This window comes from Gallus gallus, chromosome 5 (assembly GCF_016699485.2).
Source record: "Gallus gallus isolate bGalGal1 chromosome 5, bGalGal1.mat.broiler.GRCg7b, whole genome shotgun sequence".
NCBI lineage: Eukaryota > Metazoa > Chordata > Aves > Galliformes > Phasianidae > Gallus > Gallus gallus.
In genome coordinates this window covers 37,987,415-38,003,360 of record NC_052536.1, presented here as the reverse complement: position 1 = coordinate 38,003,360, position 15,946 = coordinate 37,987,415, and the positions used below count along the sequence as shown (strand labels likewise).

The following is a 15,946-nucleotide window of genomic DNA, read 5'->3' as shown; positions in this document are numbered from 1 at the left end:
GAACTAAAAATACAGGAAAAAAGAGTTAAAATATCCCTGAAGAGAAAGCAATAAGTATGCAGTTTTAACTGGCTGTATCTGTCAGAAACAGAGTGAAAAGCTTATACCTCAAATAAGGAAGAGAACGATGCACAGGGACCATGCTTTCCCAAGTGGCTGCAGTATCCCATCTGACCCAAAATATATTCACACAACACAGAAAATCTCACTGCAGACGCTCTGCTCACCCTCACTTTGTAAGCAAAGTATCACAGAGTGTATCGCTGTCAGATCAAAATTACTTAAACAAAATTACTTAAAGCAATATACTTCCAAATGTAGGCTGAGCTACATTGGCACAAGTCCTTTATAGCTGCATCAGATATGTTAAAAGAAACACATTATTCTAGTGTATCTATATCTACCCCAGTGAAATTGGAGCAATGACTTGATGGTCAAATTGGTAGAAAAGCTATGGGGAGATAAAGCCTGAGAAAACAGAAACAAGAAAGCTACAGCAACGTTGGTATGACATCAGCTGATGACTCAGACTTTTCACATGAAGGTTCAACTCTGGGATATGTCACAAGGACAGCCTTGCAGGCCAGCATCTCAGGCATCTCTGAGGGAAAGGAAAAGAGATCAGCCTATCAACAATCTGCAGTTGAAGGAAAGAAATGACAGGGGAAGAGCTGTACAAAAGCCTCATCCCTCCTACAACTAAAGAACGTCAGAGCAAACCTTCTCTTCATAAAATTTATTCCATAAAAGCTCTTAATGCAAAAGAAGAGAATACTGTCAAGTATGACACAGTACTGTATGCATGAACAAGCAAGGGGCACGTCTTCATCTTAAGTCCCACTGGGCAGGGTCCCATAAGGGTAGAAAGGTCTGCAGCCCTCTAGTTCCTGTTCTGCTTCCAACCTCATAGGAGTGTTTACTCCAAGTACCTGGTATATCCGTTATCCATGCAACTGGGATGCAGGAGAAGCACTGCTGATAACTACTGCTCCAAATCTATCTGATAAGACTCCAGTTAAACTGTGGAAAACATCCTACAGCAGCACATAGCACAGTGCCATTACATTAGGAACCTGAGTACTGTCCTTCAGGGCACATTAGGCTCAGCTCTGAATAACTGAATTAGCTCCTATCCAGTCCCTCACGTAGCCACCAATTACATGATTTATTTTTCCTAAGCAACGCAATTCACCCTTGTTCTCTGCTAGCTCATTTCCATAAGCTTCAGCTTGGTTCTACAAAGGGCTGATATATTCTTCAGAGACAAAGAAAGAGCCATAATTTTCCCAGAAAAGTACTGTTTTCTAGAATTGAGACCATCTTTCTCAGCTCCCAGGAAATACTGACTGTGTAACAGGTCTCTAGATGTGCTATCCCATTCTCAGCATTCCAGGAAAGAAAATATATAACTTTTTTCCAGAAATCGGAGCGTCTCCAAAGCACGTGTCCAGATACATGCACTCTTACCAAAGGCCTTAATATATACAAGCAATCTCACACCACTCAACGGGAGAGTCCTGTGAATAACAAGAGTAACAGCAACGTAACTTTACAGTTTGATAAATAACAAATAGATTGAGATCTACTTCTGGTCTGAACTGTCCCTCAGTTCTGATACCCATCCTATTACCTTATCCGGATATTTCCCTTTCATTAAGGTGTCCTTCATAAGAATCAGACTTTTCAACATACATTCTACAATTTTGAATAGTTTTTTCTTCCATCTCTTCTCTCAGACCATCTCCATTATACCACAAGCCCATACACCCATAAACATTAACAAATATCATCTTTACCATCAAGGATAATCACTAAATCCTGAACAGTTCATCGCATACTTGTCAGTTGGTCACTGATGTGTGTCACTGCCCTGGAAAGGGCATTAGGTAATCAAATCCAACCCCCAGCTTCTGTATTTAACATCCTTATTATGGTCTCGACTCCTTCCAGGAATCCCACCTGGACTATACCAGGTGAGGAATACACTGCCTCCTGCAGACAGCGATGCAATCACACTTCATAGCCCAGACAGATCAATCTACACAAAGCATTTGCTAGTGGAACCAAGCAAGAGCAATACTTCAAATGGTTTCAAGGAGTTACAAGGATATTGGAGACACCAACTGCAAGATCCAGAAAAAACTTCTCCAGTGCCTGCAATTCCAAAGACCAACCAGTGACATTCAGTTAATCCATGCTGAAGCCCCTATTAACGAAGAATGAGGTGAGTACTCACTTGGTAGGTGCCAGTACAGGATCGACTGCCCAGCCTCCTTGCCGGCGTGGGGGTTTAGGTGGTGGTTCCTTCAATAACAAAAAAAAAAAGAGTAACTTTACAGCCAGCTCCTGTCAAGCCAATTCTTACACCAGCTCCACACATACTCAGGCAACAATTTACCAAACAGATGGAGAGATAATGCTTAAAATGCTTATTCACAAAGTAAGAGATATTTGAAACAGCTTTATACACGTCTATGTAAGTAGGAGGCACACTGCTTTAGTCGCTATCTTGACAAGCTGCAGGTCTGTGTGCCTTTGACTTTCTCAAGAGACAAAGCACAGCTGATCTGCAAAGGTTGTGCTGCTCTCCTGAGCATGCTTCACTGGGAACACCTTCACTACTGGTGCTCACAGTTCAATTGGGAGCATCACATTTTACATGTTTGCTAGGACACAAGTCAGTCAGCACACATTTTAGACATAGTATTTCAGATGAGGAATCGTTCCCTAGAAAGATCTGCTTTTCTCCACTGACTAGAATAGGAAGTCAGATGACAACTACACCGAAGACCTGTAAAGAGATGAACCCTGCCATCACCACCTCTGGGAAAATAAAGGGAAAGTTCACTCAGAGCTTATGGGCAGTCCCTGCTATTTTGTCTTGCGTGGCACTCAACTGCATGGCAAGAGTTCAGCTTGGGGCTCACAACAGGAATTTCCAAATACCAGGCCCACCCTTTGAGAGCTGCCCAATGCCTTCTGCAGTTTGGGGCCCTGCCCCCTTCCTGAAGCACCTCATGCAGCAGTAACTTCAGTGCTCTGCACAGCATGCAATGCCGAAAGCAGTAGAAGTAAGGTGAACCCAGTGGATGAATACTTATATATAGCTTATATAGCTCCTGGTTATCACAGAATCATAGGGTTGGATCACACAATCATTAAGGTTGGAAAAGACTACTAAGATCATCCAGCCCAACCACCAGCCCATCACTACCATGCCCACTAACCATGTCTCTCGGTGCCACATCTATGTGGTTCTTGAACACTTCCAGGGACAGTGACTCCACCACCTCCTGGGCAGTCTGTTTCAGTTGATGGTGCCCAGTTGCACAGACTCATGAAGGAACGATCCGAAAAAAAGGATAATTGGGTAAAATAATGCCCCAAAATGGGGAAAACACGGTAAATGCAAAGGAGTCTAATCTGGGGTGAGGGAAAGAGGACGTACAGCTCCCAGAGCCTTTATTAAGAAAGCAGATGGGCTGAGTGACTCCTGAGGATCTCTGACCTGACAAGGAGAAGCTTGCTTGTGAGATGGGGTCAAACCTGAGCCAAAGCCAAATTGTCTCTTGTCACACACGAGGAAGGGGCTGAACTAACCCCCGATGGTAAGGGTCTCCCGTGTTTATCCCTTGGAACAGAAGCATTGTTTGTGAGTGTGGGAAATGAAGAGAGCCTGCCAGGGGCAGCCACTGCCTGCTGCAGGGAGGGGGCACGACCCTGCATAGCTCCCTGATAGGAGCAAAAATAGTCATTCTCCAAAAATAAACAGGGAGCAGGAATGAGGCAGGAGCTGCAGTCCCAAAATACCAGCTTTCTTCGGCAAAGGGAGCACAGGAGGGCAGAGGGACAGGCAGGGAGCGTGAAACGCAGGAAACAGCCTCCTTATATGGGCTCATCCGCAGGGGACAGAGCTCAGTCGACTGGAATGACCATGTCACAGAATGTGAAGCCTTCAGGGGCCCAAGTGAATGGAGTTTTCTGATCTTGAAATGATTTCCCCAGATTCTTAAGATGCCAAACCAGAGAAGAGGCAACAGTGCCAAAAAAGGAGCATTTTGAATTCAGTTGATCTGGACACACCCAAAGCCCAGGAAAATGGGGAAAAACACACCACATATGGGCGTGCGTGCCCACATAAACATCCCTGTTCCCATTACACACACCCCTACCTCAAAAACACGCTCCCTCCCACACTGATCCTTCCCACGCAAACAGCCCTTCTCCCTCCTTCCCCTGCACCATCCCCCTGGTAGCCAGCAGGCCTTGCTCCCTGAACACAAACGTAACCACAGAACCTGGGCGTAAGGCTGAGGGAAAACAGCATTTCCAAGGCACGTCAGTGCACTGGCAATTTAATTCCTGCATCACCAAAACCCTCCTTCAGCTCCAAGATAAGCGAAGTTGGGCACTTCAGATAGAAGTGTGGTGAGAATGGCTGCCCCAGTCCTTGCACAGGATGTGACTCCACTGTGTTTAAGGGGTTGGTTCCAATGTCTTCCCAGTTTTATGATGTATCCCCATTGATCATACACATCAGGCAGCCCCGAATGTCTGGCAGATGCTGACAAACACTTCACATACACCTACAGCCCTTTTATTCCTCTTGCAATAAATCAGGTAATTCTTTTTGAGCTGCCCACAGGAGCACCAGCAACAGGAAAGGCAATGTTACCTGTCAGCTGAGAATAAATAGTTTTTCTTTGTTAGTTGCCTGGAAAGTGCCATAATAAGGTCACACGCCACAAGCACTTCTGTCAAGTAAATAAACTTACCTTTCCCACTTCTAAAACGTAATTTACAATTGAGAATGCAATGTTGTGCATTGCCGTAATATGGTCACAGTTAGAGAAGTTGCAACTGCAAGCAAGCCTGACACAGAAAGTGAGAAGAATGTCAATGCCAGAGGAAGCAGAGCAGAAATGAAAGACGCTGTTCTTCTGTCATGGAGTAAATGTGCTCCTGAACACGTCTTCCTGATGCAAATGACTGTGGGCTTTCAAATGATCAGAACCTGTCGGTACTACCTGCCATATCAAAGGCAAGAGTTTCATTATACAAAACTATGCATCCAAAGTGATTTAGTGTTGAGAACACAGAGAATCCACCAGCTCCTGACAAAAGTGTTCTCTCTCAACTGCTGCTGCTCAGTCGGTTTCACACCATTAACTAACCACTTGTTCACCATGGCTTGCTTTTCTGCTCGAGTTGGCAATTCTTTATCTCCAGATTTCCCCTATCTTAGTTTCTGCAGACTCTTTTTTTCAGGCACGTTGCCATGCTCTTTGTATCTCCTACTTGATTTTTTTCTCTGAAATTCAGTTTGGTGCCATTTTCCCGAAGGCAGGATTTCCCAGGCACTCTTACCAATGCTTTCATACTACCACCGTAATCAGGATTTTATCTCCCATTTGGAAAATTACTGGCCTTGCTCAGCGTACCTGAATCCCATCTCTCTTTTATTAAAGAAGAAATTCTACCTTCTTCTTCAGGATCTTTCTTATCGGATAGATGTAAGATTCTAATCCAGCTTCCTCATTAAGGCAGAAATTTCCAGGCTACTTGTCAGCTCATGTCTGCAGCTTGGAAGGTGCTAGCTGGGTGTTGCTTCCCCCACGGAAGCAACTAACTGGAGGATCCAGTGATGTTCCTGTTGGGACCCACCATGACACAGGAAGATTATGGGCACGTTGGGTCCCTCAGATTCTCAGGAGGATCTGGAAATGTGGATTAATTTATCTTCATCAACACGACAACTCCTTTGAAACAGCAAGCACTCTGTGCAGGGAAGTAGGGACTCAAATGACATTGACAGTACACAACAGAGGGCACACAATCTTTCTCTCGTGCAGTACATCTTAAAATGTGTGAGATCTGTTCTCCTCCATATACAAACATGGTGATATTTTTATACTGTATGTAAGCACCTTCTTTTCATCCAGTAATGGCCACGGAGCAGACAGAAAGGAGTATGGCCAGACCTGAGTTTCCATTCCTCCAGCAAGTTGCCAGAGGCTCCCTGACTGCAGGAAAGCCAATCTGTGCAAACAGCCCTCATTAATTAGTTCTGACTGTTGCCTGTTAAGGAGCTGTAAGTCAAACAGCCCCACTGCTTCTAAGCAGCCACATAACATTCACAATCTATTCACATCTGAGAGCACATATGATATCAAAAAGGGATCTGTTCCCAATTGTATGCAAGCCTCATATTTTTGCAAGAAGTGGCCCATCTCTGCTAGCCTTCTCTATCACATCCACAGACTGTAGAAGTAATACATCTCCTCCAAGGACTTCTGTACATCTTAAATGCCTAACAGAAAACACTGGTTCTCATTTCTTCCACAGTCTGTTGTTCTTCATGGTCACTGACATCCCTTTGTAAGGGAAAAGGCTATTGAGATGGAAGTATTTCTTGGGGGGCTTCAAATATTTTGACATCTATCACAGCAAGTAAAGGAGCAGCTCATCTTGTCAAATAGCTGACAATCTCTTTCCTGAAACAACAGTCAGCTCTGGCTACAAAGCATATGCACCTGCTAGGAAAGCTGTCATACTGCAGCGTGTGACACCTTAACTTGTCTCAAGAGTTATTGCTCTCCTCTGCATGAAAACAACACACAACAATCTGATCCTACAAGCAAAGGATTACCAGGTATAAACCTCTTACAACCACAATTACAAGGCCCTCCAAGATATAAACGTCTCTCAACCCACTTGCTTTTACCTTGTGCTATATACTGACAGACATTCACATCCATCTACATGCCTCCTACAGCTCTTCTGCTGCCTTCAGATGGGCCTGGGAGCACTTGAAGCATGAAATAAAAGCGTGGAAAGAAAAGGAAAAGCTGATAATAAAATTATTTTCCATGGCATTTTCAGGTTTTGCCCATAACCCACATCAAGGTGACCAAGCAGGAAGGCTACCACTAGAAAGGCTGGGGAACATGGCTGACTAGAAATGCTATTTGAGTAGATGTCATCAAAAGGCTTGAGATAACCTCAGGAAGTTGAAAATAGCTGTCCTGCTAGCCTGGCACTCAGGGTACACAGGAGAGAGGCAGTGGGAGGCCTTGGGGAGCTCTGGGCCACACAGTGCTGGGGCTCACACTGGGGAAGTTGGCCTAATTAGGGAACAGAAGTTCAGCTGCATTTTTGAGATTCCTCCTGGAGAATCTGGCCAACTTCCAGCTGAGCAGTCCCCGGGAATGGGCTGGGAGTCCTGCAACTCTACAAGTAACCAGAAGGCCACTGGAAAGAAGATGCAATCCTTGGGAAAAGGAAGCAGGTAAAAAAAAAGTCAGTGCTGCTTCAGATGGTGGTGGAGTGTGTTTATAAGCATACTGCAAGAATCCAAACAGATGACAGAGACTAGGACATGCAGGGACATACTCAGCCCAGTCCAGAACAAACACAGATATAGGAGGGAATTAAAAATGGGCACCAGCTACAGGAAATTCTGCCTTAGAGAACCCTCCCAGGTTCTCAGAAATGCTAGTCACTTCGAGAGCTATCAACTGCCAGTCCAACCCACTCCCAGCTAAACGCCTAAGAAGGCAAAACCCTGGCAAGAAACCATACACGAAAAGTAGCTTTCCTCTGGTGAGAGTTCTTCTACAAGCTGAAGGTCACAGGGAAGAGCAGGATGCTGGAGAGAAAAACAACACAGTAAGACTGCAGGGTCTTTGGAATGTGAACTTTTTGTCCCAGTCACTCACCAACATTCTCTAGATCTTACTGTCATGCAAGTCATAGATCCAAAAAGGGTTTTAAGAGGCTGCATTACAACTACATGCGTCTTCTTAAGTCGTGAACTCTCTGGACTACGGTAGCTGGACAGTGCCTAAAACAGAGTCATTGTTTTTACATAAATGATGTCCCCCAGTAAGCACATGTATGACTGCATCCAGTGTTTGGATCCTCAGTTCCACATTTCTAAGCAACGGGCAAGAAATGTGGGGAAGACCACTAGGGGAGTGCCTGCAAGGCAGATTGAAACCAGATCAGACAACAGAATGAGTTTGGAGTTGGATGCCAACCACTGTGCTCGGGTAAGAACTGGGTTAGGGAAATACCGCTCTGATTAAAGGCCCTGATCATACAAAGCCCAAGGCCATGTCTACACCACAGGTGCAGACACACCTGCAAGTAGGATTCATGTGAGTCAGCTCCACTCTGTAAACAGTCTAGCTTTAGTTACTTCTGGAAACCAGGCTGTGCCACAGCTCAGCACTGCACAGCTGGTGCAGGCTGCTGCTCATCAGGGGGTCCCTGCGTCTGTATTTTAGGTTGCAAAGATATAACCTCACCAAACCAGGTCACTCAGCAACATAGGTCTGCAATTGGTTTCATATTTCAGCTACTTAAAGCTTCGATAGCTGCTCCTCCAACAAGCATTTATTGAAAACACTTGTTCTTGACACGTCTTCTTAACCTAAAAAGCAACAGCCCATTTTTTCCCATTCAAACCGCTTTAAAAGCACCAGGATCAAGAACTACAGAAGGACTTGGCTGCCCCTCTGGAGAGGTCAGATCCTCATTTCTTCTTTGCAGTTGTTGTCTTAAAGCATGTCATCAAGAGAAGGGACTGAGAGCCTTCTCAGACAGAACAGCTCATAGCAAGAAACATGACTTGATCTTTCAGAAGAAAGAAGAGGGCAATAAGATCAGTATCTTCCAACTTGGAAAGGAGATGGCAGGTTTTGAACTCTGAATTTGTGTGTAAAACACATGGCTTCAGCATCAAAATTAACACCTCCATCCCTGGTGGTCCCTGAAGAAAAAAGTCCTACTCTGCAACTGACAACTGCAAAGCAGCAGGATGGTAGAAGGACTTGCTCTTCTACGGCTCTGAGAGGTGCCAGAACTCCACAGGACAGCAGGGTTTCAGACACACCGCAGTTCCCAGCCACTTTCTATCACCTTAACAAATTCCCAGCCCCATCTGACATCGTCTGCATACTACACAGGGTGGGGGCCTACAATGGGTTAAAATATTGATTTTGCTATGAGGGCAAGGCATCTCTCTGTGGATTTGTGTTTAGGGAATCCCCACAATTTTCCTATATGAAGTTCTATCCCTCCTTTAAACAGGGGCTAAAGCAAATTCAAGAAGGGACTTCTCCAAGGCCCTAAAGCAAATCTGTGGCAAAGTCAGGAAGAGAACTCAGCAAAAATCTTGGCTCCCAGCCACTTTCGCACTCCTCCTGCTTATTCTGCCTCTGCAAATTAACTAAGATATTAGGATACACCCTTTTCTTATACCATTGATCAGCCTTGCGGCCTTTGGCTTAACGTGCCTTGGAAGGTACAGACAAATGAGTGACTCAACTGGCAAAAATTCAGATGTGAGATGAGTGGTTTGCCAGGGGATGCAAAACAAGTCTCTCAGCAGGCGGCCAGCCGGAGGGCAGGACTTCAGCAGGTATGCTCACATCAGTGGCACCAACTGGGTGTTTGCTGATATTCTGGCAGCCACAAACTTCAGAGCAGCAAGAGGAAAAGGACCAAATCCAGGAAGAGTTTAGACTGTAACACTCAGCACAGCCCAAAGGGAGTTCAGAGAAGGGTTATGTGAGCCATCAGAGGGACAAAGGGGCCAACTTCGGACATGATTCAAGAAGCCAAGTATTTCAGCTTGGCCAGGCAATGACTAAGGGAGGGATATACTGCAACTGAACAGTTTTGGATCACACTTACAACATAAAGTTCTGCTAATAATTGGTTTGGAAGAGGGCTATAATACAATTAATAGAAGTCTGTAGGCATTTTAAACATACAAGTATTAAAAGCTACAAGCAGACTACTGATCAGTCAGATATCTGAATGCTCAGTTAACCATTTTGTTACCCTTCACAGGCATTTACAAATGGAAAAATACTTTCGAGCATGACTGTGCTGCTTAAGAGCATAAGCTTGAATAAAGCGTGCAGGAGTTATCCAGATAGGAGTGGTTTCAGAGAGGGGATCACTTCATATTAAGGAAAATCTCCTTGCCAGGCACCATTGCACAACGCCCCCGAAGCAATAACAATTGTTCATGTGGAAGTCAAATCAGGTTAGTTGTTTTAATCAAATTGTGCAGCGAGGAGCAAGAGGGTGCCTGCAGCATGTGACCAGCCACCACTCAGTACAGCAGCTCTTCAGAAGCTATGAATTAGGGCAATGCATGGAAGGTAGAATTAGCTCCCGTGAACCGACTGTAAGGACTGGGTTCACTGAGGTAATACATAAATAAATACAAAACTTTAAGACAATTACTACGAAAAAATTCTATTGGGTAAGTAGTTCCCAAAAGAATACCTATCTGCAGGAAGTCTCTTTGCCTGATTTTTGGAAAAGTGCTCTGGGTATAGTCCTGAAGCATCTGTCGCTGACTAATAGAATCACAGAATGGCTTGGGGTGGAAGGGACCTCAAGAATCATGAAGCTCCAACCCCCCTGCCATACGCAGGACCACCAACCTTCATATCTAATGCTAGACCAGGCTGCCCAGGGCCCCATTTAACCTGGCCTTCAACACCTACAGGGACAGCCCATCCACAACCTCTCTGGGCAGCCTGTTCCACCACCTCACCAGTCTCTCAGTAAAGAGCTTCTGCCTGATATTCAACCTAAATCTTCCCTCCCTCAACTTAAAACCATTTCCCCTTGTCCTCCATTATCTACCCTTGTAAAGAGTTGACTCCCCTCCTGTCTGTAGGCTCCCTTTAGGTACTGAAAGGCTGCAATGAGGTCACCCCACAGCCTTCTCTTCTCCAGGCTGAACAAGCCCAGCTCCCTCAGCCTGTCTTTGTAGGGGAGGTGCTCCAGCCCTCTGATCATCTTTGTGGCCCTCCTCTGGACCCTCTCCAACAGCTCCCAGTGGATATAATAAACTGAGTGGATCTTTCCTACAATATCATCTCTAGCACCACCAACAGAAAACTGAACAGCCCTCAGTTGTTACAATAACCAAACCCTGCTGAGGCCAGAATTAATGAGATGGGTGATATAGGTTTCTTTTCTGGGCTCCAAACTTCTTGAATAGAGTACTACACTACTACAGAGTTGGTGCTGCAGCAGAAAGAATGAGAACATGAGAAAGGATGCTTTAAATATCTAACACATACAAAGAGCTACTCTAGCCAGGAAGGACTCACAGAAAATACACAAGCACACAATCCTGTTACTACTGGCTGGCCTTCTCCTCTGGGGCACCAGTGAGACTTCGTAGTCTCTTAAAACCAGTTTTCATGTTGTGGGAGTAAGCTAAACATAGTGGACAGCACATGTAGGGTTCTGTAATCCATCAGCTACTCTCTGTCCTGATTTTTAAATGAAAACAGACTGCCTTTTTGATGGCAACACATAGGTCTGCAACATGAGTATATGAAGTAGCAGCTGGTAAGAGTAGCTGCCAGATAATAAGACAAAAAATTGTCAGCAACAGGAACAGAAGATGCAGGAGAGGCACTGCATCTCAGGCATGATTTTGTCTTACTCTCTGGCACTAGAGTCCCCTCTTATGGTAGGCCCCAAGCCCATTAATAGGTTAGTCTTACTAGTCCCCTTCAGAGAAGCCAGCATCTACTCAGAAAGATTCTAGTCTTACATGGTCAATCTTTTCCTCAGGGTCTTCATCCTAGAAGGATGAGGAGGGGAAAGGAGAGAAAGTTAAAAGGAAAAGCTATGGAACTCTGCACAAAATAGCTTGAAGATTGATATGAACTGTCCTGCAACATATGCTATGCAACCTTAATCACTTGAGCAAAGTGCAAAGTTGATCCCACTACTATAAGGTTTTATATCCACATACATTTATGCACGTGCAAACTGTGATACCACAAAGCATTCCTGTTCGACTGCAAAGGCATAAAAAGTGGACAGCAATCCTATCATTGAAAGGAATGTTACAAAAAACACTACAGTAACAGCAGAATAGAACTAGCCTAGTTCCTGTAGTGCGAGAAAGCCCATCGAATTCAGGCGTGGAGGACACTAGAAAAATCTGAATGGCCAGACTCTGCAACTGTGCCAGTCCAGAAAAGATGCTGGAGCTGTCACGCTGGGAGTTATTCACCATAGCTGGCTGTACACCTTTTTTGGGAGACACTCTGAGCAAAGTCAGGTTCTCCACTGGTAGTGATAACTGTAGCAGTTAGCTTGAGATAGCCCTCGCTGACAATTGTGTTGCATAAGTATATGAACTTCAGTTAACCCTACTGTAGAAGGGAACAGCTTAGTTATGGGGCAGATGAATAACTACATAAAGCAGACTGTTAATCACTGTGAAGCTTGTGAACTGGCTGAGAACCCTTCTGATGAATGCTGCCAGAAAAAGCACAGCAACAACCACTTGTTAGGCATCAAATGCAAGGAGAAGGCAATTTAAGAACCCAGTAATCTCTATGCAATCCAAGAAATAACAGAATAATTCAGAGAGAAACTATAGGTATCCCAAGACCCTGTACAGGGACTGAAACCACTATTCTAACCCATCTGACCTTTATCTGGACTGCATCATCTCTCCAGTGGAGGAGGGAAGTCATGTAATTTATAAATACATCTCCAATTAAAATAAGTTGGTATCTGAGTCCACTTAGTCTCTGTGTTGCCATTTGGTCTTATGGCCTTGTTAAGACAAAAACAGAGGGAGCCTACATGCAGGTTATAGGGCAGCAGGGTACAGAAGTGTCCATATCAGAAAGCAAAGTAAATGAAACCAGATTGACCTAACCAATAAAATCTGTTGGAACTGTGTATCTGTCAACCAGGGATTCCTTGTTCCTGTATCTGACAGCAAAAAGACTTCTGCGGAGCCCAGCATGATCTAAACTCCTCTGGATGTACGGATCCCAGGTGGTACAGGACTCATAGTCACAGAGAAGGAAATCCTGCTGGACAAGACACATGGAAAAAAGCATTTAAATAACCACTTTTTTGAGCAGTCTTCTATCCGAGTTTCATCCTCAGCAACTGATGCGCAGTTGTTTATTTGCTTGGGTTAGATAACCTGAGTCCTATTTAAATGAAGCCGGCATGTCAGCCTAAAGAATGTGGCCAGAAGCCACTACCAAGCAGTGCTACAAAGCACAGGGCATCTATAAGCTGTGCTTATAGAAGTCCAAAGAACTGCTCTGTAAAACACCGGTGGGAGCATCTGCCCAGCATACAGTGGAGGCAGTTCAATGTTTTGTCTGTACACTTGCCTATGTAAGATTTTTGAAGCACAGAAATATTATTTTTCAACTACCACTCAAAGACTGTAATTACATAGGCATGCTTACAAATAGCAGGCACGACAGTAAGGGAAGAACACACTTTCAGAAGTGAAAGCACAGAGCCTTTCCCCAGGCCTGGGTGAAACACACAGAAGAAAACCAGAAGGAAACTTAGATGATTTTGGGCAAACTCTGCCATTAAGTGCAAGTAACCCTTATCCTACCTGTAAGGAGAGTCTCCCAGCACAGCCTGGTAAACCTCATCCCTTTAGGCTGGTGCACTGCCTACAAAAAGCAGTCTCCGCAAAGGATCTACAGAGCACTGCAAGAAAGACACTGACAACATCACATTGAGTTTGTAAGAGCAGAAACTCAAGGAAGTCTTGAACAAAGTCCCAAGGGAACCTTTCCACTGTAGGATAAAGAAAAACTGACTGCGCCAGCAGAATAACACAAAAATATTTTTGCATACTGATTTCTTATGGAACAACAAATAGCCCACTCCTACTGAGAGGAGACACAGAAAAGGAAAAAAATGCTGATATATTTAAACAGAAGGCTTTTCCACTCAGCTTTCCAAATTAATCTACTTAAGAGCTCCAAACCTGGCTGAATAGTTTACTTTGGTGAATATCATCATGCCAGCATTCAGGCAGTTGGACGCAGCAATGCTAGAGCCAGGAAAAAGAGTTGACCTTTATTCTAGACAAGCATCCAGAAGTCCTGGTAGAACACGAGAACAAAGATCTTCGACAGATCTCATTATATCATCTGCCCCTCCCTTTGCACAAAGAACACGACCAGCTCCAGTCTGTCCCATTTCACCAGAAATCTGATAGCATCAAGATGAGTAAAAAGTAACACAGTGAGCCAGGGGATGGGAAAGGCATCCCAATGGAAAATGGATATATTACCCTTCTGAAAATGAATGTTTGAAATGCAGAGTTCTGGCATGCAGCAAGTAGATTTATCTCTAGGAATTCCCACTTACAGCATATTCCCCTGGGTGCTCAAGGAGTGCCTGCTAATTTGCCAAGGAGCTCTAAGAGCCAGGAATACGCACAACCATTGTTGCAGGAGGATGCTGACTGCACCAATTACAGCAAATAATCATGTTCCTTCTTGCCTCTTGAAACAGTATACAGCTGCACTGTTGTCTGTTGGTACTTGTACTTCTGAAGAGGCAGGAATGCTGTGCGTGTTTGATGGCAGACTGTCAGCTTCGACCCTTACTGAGCTCCTCGAGGTGTCTGAATTTGAAGGTAATGCAGATAATTTCATACAGGAATGGGAGCTATCAAAAATTTGGCCAGAGGAATCATAGAGACTACTACAGTTCAGGAATTTATTGTAGAAGAGCAAACAATGCACATACACAACAGACAGACAGAAAATACTAAGATACCATGTTGCTTTATAGAGGTTGGGGGGTGTATAGCGGACTACAAGGCACAAGAGATGGCAGTTATGGCCTAGGGAACAGGTTTCCACAACACATTTGTGAAGGAAGACAGACAGTTGATGAGACGTACCATTGTTTGAAGTCTCTTTTTGAAGAGAGAGTCCAGGTCAACAAGAGATCAGTGATAATCTGATAAGATCTACACTCCAAGTCAGAAGATTTGCCTATTGGCTTCAAAACAAAGATCATTTTAATTATGCTAGATGAGTTGTTCACTCCACAAAGCGATTTCCTTGTAATAAGTCCAAAAGCTGAAACTTGGACAGACAAGTACTTTCTGCTTCCTTCAAGCAAGCTGTTCTGACTGTAAAACACATCCAGAGTGGTTATCAGCATCAAGAAAAGACCAGAATGAGGACAGATGAGGTGTTCACATCACAGATTTGAGCTGAGTGGAGGTTGGGTGGGCTGACACAACCATTAAAATAAACAAATGAAAATCAAGGTGACTCTTGAAACAGTCCTAAAGCCCTGAGGTACTACCAAGGACAGAATCACTATCCCAAATGGAAAATCTCCCACAAGAGTGTCAGTACAGCAAAGGTTTAGGACAAACCTCTGTCTTCAAAATCACTAACAGGAATAAAATCTGCTGGGCTGAAATAAATTACATGGGACCTCCTCCACTATGGTCAGTCCTAGTAAAAAATATATGGCGAGTTGTTTCTTTTGTTGTTATTGGTTTTTGTTTTGGAGTTTCTTTTTGTAATGCTCCTTGAAATGGTTTCAAGATGACCAGTGTGCTGAATGAGCCACCCATTATAACAGCTGACCCCACACTTCTGAGATGAGCCAAGCTTCCAGAAAAGTATAACGTGGTTGCCAGTCCAGGGTGAAGGAAAACACAAGATTAGTTCTATTAAATGCTCTTTTTCTTATCAACCATGGCTACATATGAAAGGCTTCCAATTCCAGAGCAAAGGAAAAGGCTGAGGATACAGTGCATTTTGTCTCTTCTCCAATAGCTCCAAGGTTTTCAGTTAACAGCAAACAAAGAACTGTCCAAAGGGAGACTACTGACAGTTTTCTTCCTGGTGGTTAACATCCAGTAATAACATATTTGAACAGTTTAAGGCATGGAAGGCCTCGCCCTTCTGCTGCTGAAAAGCTCACTGCCTTCAGTCAGAAGATTCCACTTCTTATTCCTCTCCAGAGGTGTCCAAGGAACTCTCCACAATGGCTGTGACCTGAGCCATACTAAGCACAACCAAGGTAAGTTACAATCTATCAGCTGTAGCTTTACCACCTCTCCATCCTTTTCCAAGCAGAGAATCAGTCCATA

At 44.2% G+C, this 15,946-nt stretch overlaps 1 protein-coding gene across 4 annotated transcripts in view; it reads right to left on the bottom strand.

Annotated features, from left to right (window-relative positions):
- Positions 1-15,946, bottom strand: part of IFT43 (intraflagellar transport 43) — a 46,057-nt gene that overhangs the window by 25,095 nt on the left and 5,016 nt on the right. For 2 of the 4 annotated variants that reach the window (XM_015287705.3, XM_015287703.4), the window contains exons 3-4: positions 11,594-11,623; positions 2,237-2,304 (exon numbers count right to left, since the gene is read on the bottom strand). In XM_015287705.3, coding sequence (XP_015143191.1) covers positions 2,237-2,304; positions 11,594-11,623 — 98 coding nt within the window. The remainder of the gene's footprint in view (positions 1-2,236; positions 2,305-11,593; positions 11,624-15,946) is intronic. The other 2 variants (XM_004941812.5, XM_015287704.4) reach the window with 1 other exon arrangement.